The following is a 14488-nucleotide window of genomic DNA, read 5'->3' as shown; positions in this document are numbered from 1 at the left end:
CCCTATGGCGCATGCGCGCAGACGCGGAACCCGGAAGTGGGGGCGCCGCGCGACGGAATGAGGATTGATTCTTCGGCGGATCCTACAATGTCGCAGGAGCAAGGGCGGGGGTCCGCCACGCCTTCCAGTTCTCCAACACTTCTGGACGCTCTGCTCCAGAACCTCTACGACTTTGGTGAGTGCAGGGGTCCCAGGAGCCCACGTGGAGAGCAGATTTGAGGAACGAGGGTGTCCTGTGCAGCCGGTCCTGGGCTCGCCTCTATTTGAGGCTGAAGGTTCTTGCATGTCAAGCACCCTTCACTTCGTCCCACCTGGTTCCAGTAGCGGATGCAGAACACATTTCTCCATCACACATTATTCATCAAACTTTCCAACTCGTTCCCAAGTGTGGGGACTGTCGTACTTGCTTGTAGGAAGCGCCAAGGCTTTCAGATTTAACGGGAGCAGTGCACACAGGACCTTGGACTCTCGAAGTAGCCCACATTTCCACGTTTTCCTGAGCTCTGGGAAATCCCCTTTCCCCATGCCACCCCCAGAGACCTACCTGACCCTCGTTCGATGGTGTCATTTCGCTCTGGGGCCTCGGTCCTGTTGGGTAATTCATCAGTTTCATTCTTGTGTTTCCCTTGACAGGGACTTCATAGTCCTTGACCAGTTGTTCTTTTCACAACTTTTTCTTTCTTTCTTTCTTTTTTTTTCTTCTTCAAACAAGTGTGCTGACCTTTTACTCTCCTTTCTTTATCTTGATGCGGGAAAAGGAAAGTAAAACAGCCCATTAAAGTCTCATGGCATGTCAGTGGGAAGACTGTGCCACATACTTTGAAGAACTTGCCCGGGGGAAGGTGACGCCCTTTGAACATGCACCAAATAAAATCATTAGATTTCAGGACAAAACACATTTCTTAAAGTTGTGGCATGATATTTTAAAAGCTATTTTTTATTTTGGAACTGCTGAAAATTCTAAGCTCACCTAAACAGTAGGAATCATACTTAAAAGTATTGAGAACTTTTCATACACCACATGCTTTTCATGTATTTGCTCATTTAATTTTCAGCTTCATGAAATAGACGCTGTCATGAATCCCATGATTGCAAATGTAGAAACAAGTACTAGAGGTTAATGAAACCTGATGCAGGTTGTGTAACTGGTAATTTTTGCAGAGCCTGGGTTCCGATTCTAGCCCCAGACCCCACTCTTTAACTAGCATTTCTGTGCCCCTGGACATATTGGAGGACAGAGAAGACAGCCTCTGACCTTGAGAAGTTTAAAATCTGGAGGAGAAGACTGTTCTGCAAAGTACTATAGTTTATGTCAATACAGGCTGAAAGTCATGGTAGAAGCTCTAAAGGCATTGAATGTGTCTATTCATATTTATATTCTTAATGCCAAAGGTTAGTTGGCTTTTCAGTGTTTATTGTGTAAAAGATGAAGCAAAGAGTTGCAAGCATAAATCAACAGCTGGTGATGTAGAGAGCTCTGTGGTATTTGTAATGCATGTGAATAAGGAAGTGTAGGATTCTGGTTAGAACTTTCAGGTGACTGGTCAGAGTTTGAACAGGTGAAATATAGAGTAGATAAGAGGATTTAGTAGAAAACAAAGGCATTCAAATTGAGCCAGTTGTCTTAGGTTCATCTTAATTCTTAACTGTGAAAGAAAATAGGAAGACTACTCCATGTTCCCGTAACCCAGAAAGCGTTCAAAAGAAACAGTGGCTACAGTGGCTGATATTTTTAGTGTAAAGCCTATTGGGATTACCAGCCTTGGGGACTATTGCTGTGAGGACACTTTGATTAAGGACCAAGGTGGGGACTAAAAGTGATTGTGCTAACATGGGTCAAATACATAAATATAGTTACCTATAAAAAGATGACTACATTTTGGATTCTATGCATTTTGCAAATACACTCTACTTGAAGGAAAAAAATAGTTTATTTCTTTGTGTGTGCTTCTGGGTGCATATAGCCCTGGAATATACAAGTACATTCATACGACATTGATGGTAGCTAAAACTGAAAATCTTTATTTTCCTTCTTGTGTTTGAACAAACAGGAGAGATGGAAGGTGAAACAGAACAGAAGAAGATCCTAAAGAAAAGGGAAAACAAGAAGAGAGATGTGGAGGGTGCAACGGCCGTGGCAGCAGAGCCATCTCCCCTACCTGGTTCTCTCATAAGAGGCCAGAGGAAGAGTGCTTTAAGCTTCTTCAAGGAAATCAGAGAAGAGCTGCATTGTGCTCCTGCTGGCACCCCCACAGGTCCCTCTTCAGGACCAGAGATCCTTGCTCCTGCAGTTCCTCCGTCTTCCCTAGAGAACCATAGGGAACAAGTAGAAGTGGTAGAATTTCACAGCAGAAATAAAAAAAGAAAACTGAAGCCAGATCATAACAAGAGCACACAGGTAATGAGTTCGTTAGCTTAAATGTATGTGGTGAAACCCCTGGTGTTGTAGTATTAGGTGAATAGCTTTTTAGACTGTGGCAGGAATGCCTCACTATCCTCAGGCCCGCAGATTTGCCAGAAGGATTCACAGGACCCAGGACTCCGCATATAGCTCTTATAAGTCATGTAGGCCTACAGACTGACCTTAGTTATTCAAGTTCTAAACCTCCAGAAAAAAGCAGGTGTTCACCATCAATCACATTGCTAGTATAAACTACCTGAGCAAACTTATTACAGTGGTGGCTTAAGACCTCAGGGATGCAAAAACACTCTGATCAGGCAGAATATTCTAATTGCTTAGTTCTCGGGAGCCAGCCAATTGCCAGTCATGAAAATAGGACTTTCTTGGGAATGTACAGGGTTTGATAAACATAGGCTTGCTGAGTTAACCCTTTGAGCAACTCTTTCTGGCATTCCTGCTGTGTGCTAGCCACAGTTGTAGGCACTGGGATATAGCAGTGAACAAAATATGTAGAAATTCTTGCTCTCAAGGAAAAACAAGGCTGGGGGAAGAGCAATTTGAATTTTCTGAGCAGTAATCTTTTTCAGACTGAACTTGTAAATCTGACTCAAAAAATTCAGTCCTCAAGGGAGGTGTGGTTACTCCTCCAAATATTTTTAATTTATTTATTCACGAGAATATCATAATGGCTTTGACAAATTCATTGCTCAAATCCAGATATTCCATTTCTATAGCATCCCCATGTCCTACAAACCTTTGTCTATCAGCAAAGAAGTGAGGATTTATGTATTAGTTTCTAAGGCCACTCTAACAACTTACCACAAACTTGGTGACTTAAACCAATAGAAATGTATTCTCTTACAGTTCTGTGTGCCAGGTGTTGGCAGAGCCATGCCTCCTCTGAGGGCCCTAGGGGAGAATTCTTTGCCTCTGACCAGAAGGTGGTTCTAAGAGTTTTCTTGGCTTGTGGTTGCATAACTCTAATCTCTGCCTCCGTCTTAATGTGGCTTTCATCCCTGTGTGCCTGAGTCTCATGTTTCCCTCTGCCCTTCTCTTGGCTTTAAGGCCCACCCTGAATCTGGGATATCTCCTCTTGAGATGTTTAATTACACTGTAAAGATCCTTTCCTAAGTAAGATCATATTCACAGGTTCTGAAGAGGAGTGGGTCATTGCCATAAGTTTTTAGAGGCCACAATTCCACCCACTACAAAGATAGTTTGGCTTGCACTGTTCTTTGTGTATGTATAAATACATGTTAGTGTCCGTCTTTATGGTTTTAAAAGCCATCTGATAATCTTTTCTAAAATTCAGGGAGGACTTCATGTCAAGCTCACTGGCATCTCTTCCTCAAAGATCATTAGTGCATTCTGCAGGCTGAGTGTGGTGGGTCACACTTGTAATCCCAGCACTTTGGGAGGCCGAGGTCAGAGGATTGCTTGAGCTCAGGAAGTCGAGGCTGCAGTCGGCTGTGATTGTGTCACTGCACTCCAGCCTGGACGACAGAACAAGACCCTGTCTCAAAAAAAAAAAAAAGATTATTAGTGAATCTGTAACCATATCTACCTTTATTTTAGGATTCTAGATAAGTAAGCTTCTTAAACTCTTATGTTCCAAATACTGAGGCTCTGGGAACTGTTGCAGAAGGGCCGAGAAGTGGATTCCCTTGGTGTTTGGGGCAACAGAGCCCCCAAGCTGGCCATCTCCCAGTACCTCAGTGTACCCTACAAACACTGGTATTTTCTGTATGTATCATGATGTGAAAAAGGTTGGAAAGCGCTGCGTTGCAATGTAATTCGGCATTTGAAGACTTAAACTAACATAAAGCATTTAGGCACCCTTTTTTGTTTCTTCAAATGTCTCAGACTTCGGTTTCCTCTTACATTCCCTCGTGTTCTTCTTTCTGGAATGGAAAGTTTCTTTTTAATAGAAAGGACAGAAGAGTTGGCATTGAATGAGTCTGCATTTCTCTGTTGCTTAGTAATAGAACATCTGTGGCAGGCTGTCAGATTGTCTTTTGCTTCCAGTTCCAAGCGAGCCCTTATGCATTCTAGTTGGGTTTTCTCAGGAGCCTCAGCTCACTCTACATTTTGAATTTTCTGACCTTAATGAAATTTTTCATTTGTCATCGGTGTTCTGCTCTTTCCTCTTGTTTTTTTTTTTTTTAATGTATCCTTTGAAAATGGTCTCCTGATCCTTAATCAGGAGACAGAACGTAGACACATTAAAAACACATCCACCGGTAAAATGACCTTAGAGTATTGACATTGCAGTGTGGAAATAAATACATGTGAATATAATACAAGTCCTTACAGCATATCCTGGGTACACCAAGTAAGAGTAGTCAGCCAGCTGGTGCTAATTGGAATACACCGTCTCTGCTGAGTTTATGTAACATGGGAAATTATAGTTGTGCCCTCGTTCCCTAAAAACTTCTAAGCCATTGTAGGACAGTTAAACAGACATGGGTGGCAAAAATGTATGATGGGTAATGATAACCTTCATGACCAGTCATGGCATCAGCTGGTTATCTTTAGAGAATGCTTGAGAAACGAAGGAGAGGATGGTGAGTTGGACAGCAATCCAGCTGGCCCTTCCTAGCCCCAGGAAATGACCTGATTTTTCCAGAACTTGTGCTATAAATTCTATGATCAAGCTGCATTGTGAATTGAAGCAGGTTTTCATGGGTTTATCTGGGAACCTGGTTACCATTTATATATATATATTTTTACATTTAGAGACAGGGTCTCGCTCTGTCACTCATGCTGGAGTGCAGTGGCGTGATCATAGCTCACTGTAGCCTCCAATTCCTGGACTCAAGCCATCCTCCTGCCTCAGCCTCCCAAGTAGCTAAGACTACAGGGCACACCACTATGCCTGGCTCATTTTAAAATTTTTTGTAGAGATGGGGTCTTGTTTTGTTGCCCAGGCTGGTCTTGAACTACTGGCCTCAAGAAGTCCTTTTGTCTCGGCCTCTTAAAGCACAGGGATTACAGATGTGAGAGCCACTGTGCCCAGCCATCATGTCTCATTTTTAATGTAGTAACTATACAAGTAATTTGACTGGAAATACTAAGAGATTACATATTCATTCCTTTATTTATTCCACCAATCACTGGGTGCCTGCTATCTGCAGACCTTGCAGATAGAGCAGTGAAGAAGATAATAGTCCTTTGCCCTTTTGGAGTATACTATACAATCTACTTTGTAGTCGAGCAATATAATATAATTAAAAGGAATTATAAACAAATAGGGTCCTGGGGTAACATGCAGAACCTGGTCTAGATATAGTGGTCAGGGAGGTCTGTCAGGAGGTAACATTCAGGCTAATGCTGTATTAAACAGTGCTGGTGAACAGGGCAGAGAAGAGTGAGCCAAGGAGAGAGAAAACAGTCTTGCTAACACTCTGAGGGGTGAAGAGGGCTGGCATGTTCAGGGAGCTGGAAGAAGTCTAGCAGGAGTAGAACAGAGGGGAGAATGCCAGGTCTCATAGGCAGTGGTGGGCCTTGGGACTTCAGTCTTTACATGAGAAGCCACCAAAAAATTTCATGCAAGGGCATGAGGTGATCTGATTCAAGTTTTAAAAGGATCACTGTAGCTCCTATATGGTGAATGGATTATAAGGGAGCAATAGCAAGAGGCATGGGGAGTGATCTCAGAAATGAATGGGAGAACCTACTCTTTCATAGGTGCAAGACTGCCTGTAAGAAAGAAAATACTTATGCTTTTAAGCAATGAACGTGTCAGATTAGGCCAGGCGCAGTGGCTCACACCTGTAATCCCTGCACTTTGGGAGGCTGAGGCGGGCGAACACAGAGTCAGGAGTTTGAGACCAGCCTAACCGACGTGGTGAAACCCTGTCTGTACTAAAAATACAAAAATTAGCCAGGTTAATTACAGGCAGCACATGCTCCCAGCTACTTAGCTACTTAGGAGGCTGAGGGAGGAGAATTGCTTGAACCTGGGGGGCACAGGTTGCAGTGAGCAGAGATCGCGCCACCGCACTCCAGCCTGGTGGACGGAGTGAGACTCTGTCTCAAGAAACAAAAAAAAGGAAAGAAAGTATCAGATGTAGCTTAGCACGTGTGTGTTGCTTAGCCCTTACGGATATGCCACTGCCATTTCTCCACACCTAGCATTGGGCCATCTTGGTCTTAACATGAATCATTCACTGCCCCTGTTTCAGGAACCTTAGCCTCCTTTGTGGCCTTAGATAAGAAAGTGATAAGAAACACATAATGGAACAGTGTTCTGTAGATCAGAAAGGACCTTTGCATCCTGGGACTGAGGTACACAGAGGCTGCCCCTGAGCATATAGCAAATTGCTAATATTTACTGGGGCTGTACTGAGAATGTTTATTTATATTCATTAACTCATTTATGGTCTTAGTCCTCACAACTCCTGGGACCTGTCTTCATTTCACAGAGGAGCTTGAGGTCTACAAGAGGTTGCGTTACTTGCCTATAATTAAACATTAACCCCACAGCCCCACATCTGCAATTCCAAACACCCAGAGCTCTGGAAACCACAATTTGATTGATCTTTTTTCTTTTAAGATTGGTGCAGATTTATTTGGCAGAAAAACCTGATGAAGCTTTTAAAAATCATTTTTGCTCATCTCTTTTGGTGTGAATATTCTTAGATATTGCCACAGAAATATTAATTATGGGTTACTGCCTTGGACCTTACTGTAAGTAGTCTGTAATACTCAGTATATTCAGTTTTGCCTTTTTAAAATATAAAGACTTTTGAATTTTAAAGCTGGAACCTAACCCTAAGGATGCCAGATAAAGGATTATGGAGCTGAAGGAAGTGCCAAAGGTCGGGTTCAAACCCCAGGCTTTCTGGCTTCAACACTGTGTACTTAAACTGCTATACTAGAGAGAGCGTAGGTGAGGTGAGGCTCATCTCTTTGTCCTTTGAACGACACAAGACAAGTACACTGACTGAGCCATCGCCAGACACGGAGACATTTCTCCAAAGTTACTGTCAGATAGCTTTGATCATTCCACAGATTCTTGCAGCTCCCATGTTATGGTGTCAATGCCCCGCAATATGCTTGTAGTCCACTGCTCGGTGCTCCACCCTGAAATCCTCCGTGCTCCAGTGCTGCTCCTTACCTTTACACCACACTCCTTGTTTCTGAGTAGATCAGTGTTGGATGGGTGTTAGGAAGAAAGTAATCTAATTGAAGTAATTTAGACTCATCAAGGTGTAAACAAACTTCTTAATATTTATACAGCTGTCTGCATTTTTTAAAGAGCGTTTGCTTACGCAGTTACTCTTTCTTTCATTGGAGACAGTTGGTTGGGCACTTCAACTAATAGATTTAAAAAAAGAAAATCTAAGCCATGTTAAGAGAAAATACCTACATCACCCCATAGACAGGTTCGCTGAGTCTGGTGGACTGCCTGCCTTCATCTCAGGTTTCTTCCAAACTGCTCTTTCTTTTTCTAGCTTTTCTTCCTTCTTCCCTGCCCAGCATGTAAGTTCTCAAAATCTCCATACATACCCCTCTCCCTCGTGTGGGATAGTAAGGCTAGATTAGTTGGGATAGGTTAGGCTGTGATTTGATAACCAATAATCCCTACATCCCAGTGACTTAAAAGGCAAAAGTTAATTTTTCTTACGTTACATGGCCATTGGGATTCGCAGAGCCAGGTCTCCTGCCCCACACCATCTTCATCTGAGGACCCAGGATGATGGGGTGCCATCATCTGGAGGGTTGTTAGTTGCTTTAGTGAAGGAAAGGGGAGTTAATGAAGGGCTCTTAAGGGTTCCATGTGGAATTAGCACACACACCTCTGCTTGTGTTTCTTTGGCCAGGGAAAGCCACCCAGGCCTTCCTAGCATCAAGTAGACGGGGAAGCATGAGTCTTCATTGTGCCTGGAAGTAGAGGAGGACCCAGTATTGCCTATAGGCACTAATGCCTCCTACTGCAGAGAATAGCGGAGGAAAGAAAACCGAGGAGACCACCGATGGTTTCTAAATCAGGTCACGTATTATGAATAATGTACTGAAGTGATTTTCAAGCTATGAATAAAAATAAAAATTAGACGGTGGTGGTTCATGCTAATAGAGACTCAGCATCTGTGAAATAATGAGCCAAGAATTTTTTTTTCCAAAAAGTTTGTGTTTGATACATACACAGATCTAGACCTCATACCCTTTCTCAGAAAGACATCAATAGCTACAAAACTAAGATGTTTCTGGTGAACTGTTAAACAGAGGGATGAGGACACCGAGCTATTTGTGTCTGGGCCAGAGCTACCACCAAGGGGCTCTCCCGTCCCCTTGGTCTAGTCGGCCCCTCAGCCCTGGTGTCCCCACAGCCAAGGTACCGGGGATTAAGTATTCTGTGTGGCTGCTGTTGGAGATAGCAGGGACTAGGAGAGCCCTGACATTGCTTCTGTCTTTTGTATGCCAGTTTCTTTCCAGGGCCCAGGGGTTTCAGCTATCTGGGACCGTTTCAAGGTTTCTTTCTGTTTTCCAATTTTTTAATTTTGGTAAAATATACACAAATGTAAAATTGACCATTTTAGCCATTTTTAAGTGTGCAGTTCAGTGGTGTTGAACACATTCACAGTGTTGTGCCGCCCTCACCACCATCCATCTTATAACTCTTCTCAGCTTGCTGAAACAATGCTGATACACTATACCCATTCAGCACCAGCTCCCTATTCCCTTTCCCCCAGCCCCTGGCAGCTAATCATTCTAACTTCTGTCTCTGTGAATTTGACTCCTCTGGGTATTTCATAAAATAGAATCATGCACATACCCTTCTGTGACTGGCTTATTTCACTTAGCATCGTGTCTTCAAGGTTCATCCATATCGTAGCATGGGTTGGAAGTTTCTTCTGTTTTCAGGCTGTGGAATATTCCATCATATGTATATGCCACATTCAAAAATATCAGTTCATCTGTTGGTGAACATTTGAGTTGCTTCTGTGTTTATTATGAGTAATGCTGCTGTGAATATAGGTGTACAAATACCTCTTCAGGACCCTCCCTTCAGTTCTTTTGGGTGTATGCCCAGAAGAGGAATTGTGAGATCCTATGATAATTCTATTTTTAAGTTTTTGAGGAACTGTCGTAGTTGTTTTCCCCAATGGCTATACCATGTGGTAAAACATTCCCACCAATAGAGGACATGGGTTCCAGTTTCTCTACATCCTTGCCAACACTTACTTTCTGTTTTTTTTTTCATAGTAGCCAGTCTAGTGGGTCTGAGAGGGTCACTTTCAGGTTCCTTAAAACATGTCTACTCTTTTGGTGATAGATATTATAATGATATAGTAACAGATGATCTTAATAAGAATTTTTTCTCTCAGCAGACTAAAACTAATGTTTTGGAGAGAGATGTGGTTATACAAGAATTTAACCTAGAAAAGGTATGTATTTTGAGATTGTTAAATAATTTTTAATTAACTTTATTTACAATATTTGTTTATAAACATGTTTATATTAAATTTATTGTAAGTTTATAATATGTGAAATAATATGTGAACTATGTAATATAAATGTTAGATATGACAAAAAATAATCGTTTTATGATATCTAAAAATGAATATTTTACATGTCTAAAGGTTGGGAAAATGATTAAGCAAATCATACTGCATTCACTTTTTTTTTTTTTTTTGAGACAGAGTCTCTCTCTGTCAACCCGGCTGGAGTGAAGTGGCATGATCTTGGCTCACTGCAGCCTCCAGCTCCTGGGGTCAAGTGATCTTCCCATTTCAGCCTCCTAAGTAACTAGGATTATAGGTGTGTACCACCACACTCAGCTAATTTTTGTATTTTTAATAGAGGTGGGGTTTCACCATGTTGGCCAAGCTGGTCTCAAGCTCCTGACCTCAAGTGACCCCCTGGCTCAGCCTCCCAAAGTGCTGGGATTACAGGTGTGAGCCGCCATGCCCGGTCTGCATTAATTTGATTGAATATTATATACTCATTTACTACATGATGGTTTTGTGACTACAACACTACTGATACAATGGTTAAGTATGGGGATATGTATATTCTGTGGTTGTAATGTTTTTAAAAATGTGTAAGAAAAAAGACGGGAAGAAGTAATTCAACTACTAAGAGTGAGTATTGCTTTTTCTCTTCCTTCTGAAACCATGGGTCTGTGTTTGAAGCTGCTGCAATATCTTGTTTCTAAGTGTGAGTGTGTGTGTTTGGAGAGGTGCTTTTCAGTTTAAATTGTTGCCTTTATGGACAGTGGCTTGTTTTAGAGAGCATCCTAAAGTACTACAGAGCTCTGCGTTCAATCCTGGCTCTGTTATTACTTTGTGCAGAGATAATTCTTTGCATCAGCTGTCCAAATTAAACATGGGAGATGGCCAGGCCTGGTAGCTCACACCTGTAATCCCAGCACTTTGGGAGGCTGAGGTGGGAGGATCACTTGAGCCTAGGAGTTCAAGGCCAGCCTGGGCAACATAGTGAGACCTCATCTCTATAAAACATTTTTAAGAATTAGTTGGGTACGGTAGTGTGTGCCTATAATCCTAGCTACTCAGGAGACTAAGGCAGGAGATCACATGCCCAGGAGGTCAAGGCTGCAATGAGCCATGATCACACCACTGTACTCCTTCCTGGGAGGTATCAGAGCAAGACCCTGTCTCAAAGGAAAAAATGGGAGAAAGATGTTGTGAGACATGGTATATGGTAGGAGAGCCTCCATAGAGCTCCTTCAACCACACAACAGTGGAGTTATTATTCCTGTGTGCTATTATTACAGTGCAGTGGATCTGAAATACCTTACTTCTGACAATATGTTTTTTTTTTTCTTTGGAGTTGTTGGAATGCACTTGTGTCTGATTGTGCTTTGTGTCCGCAGGCTCGTTTAGAAGTACACCGGTTTGGGATCACGGGTTACGGAAAAGGAAAGGAGAGAATCCTGGAACAGGAACGTGCCATCATGCTGGGTGCTAAGGTGAGGGGCTGCTGCTATCTTGCATCACCAGACAACATTTAGAAAAAGCAAGAGCAAGGAAAGCCAAGGGCAAGTCAGGGCGAGGGACACTGGAACGTTATTGCAGAATAAAATATGATGGTACGTTTCCTTGTTCTTTCATTTCAGCCTCCTAAAAAGACTTATGTGAATTACAAGGTTTTACAGGAGCAAATTAAAGAAAAAAAGGCAGCAAAGGAAGAAGAAAAGAGACTGGTAGGTGTAATGGTCTGTTCTTTATTAAACTAGAATGGAAAGATGGATGCCGTTTGCCACAGTGGAAGGCTGGAAACCGCTGCTTGGAGAGCAGTGAAGACACCAGAATTAAAGGATCGCATGCTCTCCACTTCTTCAAGTTAGCTACATTTAATAATACCAGCCAAGTAAATCTGGCATACTTACATGCAAGGTTTGCTTTGAAATCGCAAACTCCTTGTCTTAGTCTCTTTGTGTTGCTGTAAAGGAATGCCCGATGATAGGTACTTTATCAAGAAACAAGGCGGATTTGTTGCATGGTTCTGCAGGCTGCACAGGAAGCATAGCACTGGCAGCACTGGCATCTGCTCGGCTTCCGGTGAGCGTCTGAAGCGGCTTCCATGTGTACAGAGATCACATGGCAAGAGCGAGACGTGAAAGAGCGAGGCAGCAGCGCGGAGAGGTGCTGGGCTCTTTTTTAACGATCAGCTCTCATGGGAAGTGGGAACTAACAGAGGGAGAACTCACTCATTACCCTGAGGAGAGCACTAAGCCATTCATGAGGAATCCATTGCCGTGACCCAAACACCTCCCACAAGGTCAACTCTCTAGCACTGGGATCAAATTTCCACATGAGGTTTGGAGGGTGGAATATCCAAACTATAGCGCTTCTGTTCCGATAATGCAGGCTACTTTGATCTGCATTTTATGTTGTATAGAACACAAGGACCTATGAAAACCACAAGGGGAATAGATGTTACTCTTTCTACCTTTTACCTATAATGAAAGATTTGAGTTTTCATTGTAAAACTGTTAGTCTTACTGGAATAGGCATTCACATTCTTTTTTCTTTTTAACTAAGATGGGATCTTGCTGTGTTGTCCAGGCTGGTCTTGCACTCCTGGGATCAAATGATCCTCCTCCCTTGGCTTCCTGGAGTGCTAGGACTGTAGGCATGAGTCACCACACCAGGCCCAGCCTTTCACATTCTTGAAAGGGTTTTAGGGTAAAACTTTGAGACTGTTATGTTTAATATGCCCACTTGAAAAAAATATTAAAAGTGGCATCTCAATGACTTTTGGTCACAAACCTCTTGCCTTTTTTTGAATCCCATTATCCATTACTGATATGTATATGACCTTAAATTCTGAAATCAGGTCCAAGAAACAGATATTTTCAAGAAAAAGAAGAGGAGAGGACAGGAAGACAGGTGAGTGATTTCATCAGGCCCTGGGGTTGAACGATCTGGATAAACCTTTTGATTAGTTCTGAAAAGGATGCTTTAAATGTATGTGGTGCTGCCAGCCCATTAGAGTGCTTCACTGTCTCTCATTTATCCTGATCAAAGTGGGATTTAGTAAATTGCCCAAGATCAAACAACTGCCTGAGAACTGAATTAGGAAGTTTCTCCAATCTCCCACTTTAACCAGACACTCCAGGTAACTAGTGGAAAAGCTGCAGTTTACATTTCCAAGAAAAGACTTCTGTTCTAAGAGTGTGCTGCTACAGTAGCATAGCCTGGGTCTATATTGCCTGGTCTTTGACATACCGTGTAAGATAGAGCACTGTAATTATGAATAAGGGGTGTTGACTTTGTTGCTTTATACTTGTTTCTTAGCTTTCGTTCAAGTGCCTTTTCCTCTCTCTTTGAATTACTGTTTCAGAATGGACTGTTTTTGTCTTAGCCTTTTTTCTTGGGCTCCTAGTACACGTGTATGCGCTGTAGTGGTCATTTGTTCTGGGCACCGATCTCTGTCTATTGAATGCCTCTTTGGGCCAGGCATTTGGGTGCCTTAGGTGTTGGTGTATAGCTATAATCACACTAAAGATATTCCTGGCCTTGAGGAGCTTACATTGTAGAAAGAGAAACACCCCAAAACATACTAACAGATAAGTAAATGATATCAGGTACTGGCAAGTACTCTGGAGAGGTCTAAAGAGAGCATTGCAAAAGAAAACCACAGGGAGAGGGTGAGCTGGGAAATTAGTCGGAGGAGGTGACATCGGAGCTGAGAATTGAACAAAGAAGAGGGGCAGCCTGGAAAGATCTGGGAGCAGAACATTCCTCGCGGAAGGAACCAGTGCAAGAGCCCTGAGGCAGGAAGGCAGTGGCACGTTTCAGGGACCACAGGAAGGCGCAGTGGGGAGAGGGGTGTGCGTGGCATGTGACCAGGAATTTGCAGGCCAGACTGCAGTGGCCTGATTGGTGGTACTGCGGTGCTTGTTTGAAGCTTAACTATTTATAGTACCTTTCTCTCACTTTAAATATAGGAAATCCAAAAAAAAGAAGTCCGCTCCCAGTATTTTGTCAAGTGGACGGATTGGACAGGTTGGAAAATTCAAAAATGGAACATTGATTCTGAGCCCAGTTGATATCAAGAAAATAAATTCTTCCAGAGTGGCCAGATGAAGTACTTTGTCAGATACAGCAAGGAAGGGGAACAACCGAGTCAGCTGCAGTGATACCGGACCCTGCGAGGCCCTAGACAGATCGTTTCTACCACACGCTTCATAGACCGCTTCGTTTTGAAGGAAAGAAAGTCAGACAAGTAACATTTCCAGTTGCTGAAGGGTCTGCTTCATGGTGCTGAATGGTGCTGAATGCATCAGGCCAAGTGCAGCATGAATGTGAAGTGAACCTACTGAACAGTGTCTTTTAATGTTCTCCAGCAAGCTTTGCTCCTGTCTCACGTTCACTGGCATTTGGTGCATTTGCTTGTAATACAATTTTTTTTTATAACTTTACTGTTTTGTAAATGCTAGTAGTTTACATTAAATTGCCTTATAATATTTTTAATGATTTCATGTTACGACATCGTGAAAGAACCAAGCATCGGGTAATTTATCAGTTTTGTGGAAAAGCAGTTTTAATTTTTAGCCTACCATGCATACAAAGTCTACTTCGTAAGAAGTGATGTAAATAAAATACAACTTTTGTA

The 14488-nt window shown here is 42.5% G+C and overlaps 1 protein-coding gene across 3 annotated transcripts; it reads left to right on the top strand.

Annotated features, from left to right (window-relative positions):
• Positions 1 to 23: 23 nt before the first annotated feature.
• On the top strand, positions 24 to 14488 carry CUNH1orf131 (chromosome unknown C1orf131 homolog). Of its 3 annotated transcripts, XR_010345111.1 has the most exons (8): positions 33 to 175; positions 2052 to 2398; positions 9733 to 9792; positions 11241 to 11336; positions 11484 to 11570; positions 12412 to 12555; positions 12707 to 12759; positions 13821 to 13836. XR_010345111.1 is itself a non-coding variant. In XM_012459863.3 (7 exons), the coding sequence occupies exons 1-7, from the start codon at positions 58 to 60 to the stop codon at positions 13957 to 13959; spliced, it is 897 nt and encodes a 298-aa protein (XP_012315286.1). In that variant the 5' UTR covers positions 24 to 57; the 3' UTR covers positions 13960 to 14488. The 3 variants fall into 3 exon arrangements, 2 of the variants coding, with proteins under 2 accessions (XP_012315286.1, XP_012315285.1); XM_012459863.3 differs by lacking the exon at positions 12412 to 12555 and having other exon boundaries at positions 24 to 175; positions 9736 to 9792; positions 13821 to 14488; XM_012459862.3 differs by lacking the exon at positions 12412 to 12555 and having other exon boundaries at positions 24 to 175; positions 13821 to 14488.

This window comes from Aotus nancymaae, unplaced genomic scaffold, assembly GCF_030222135.1.
Source record: "Aotus nancymaae isolate 86718 unplaced genomic scaffold, 86718_ANA_hifiasm-v0.15.2.pri h1tg000032l_0, whole genome shotgun sequence".
Classification (NCBI taxonomy): domain Eukaryota; kingdom Metazoa; phylum Chordata; class Mammalia; order Primates; family Aotidae; genus Aotus; species Aotus nancymaae.
Note: the sequence above shows the minus strand (reverse complement) of the source record. Positions and strands in the feature narration are given on the sequence as shown.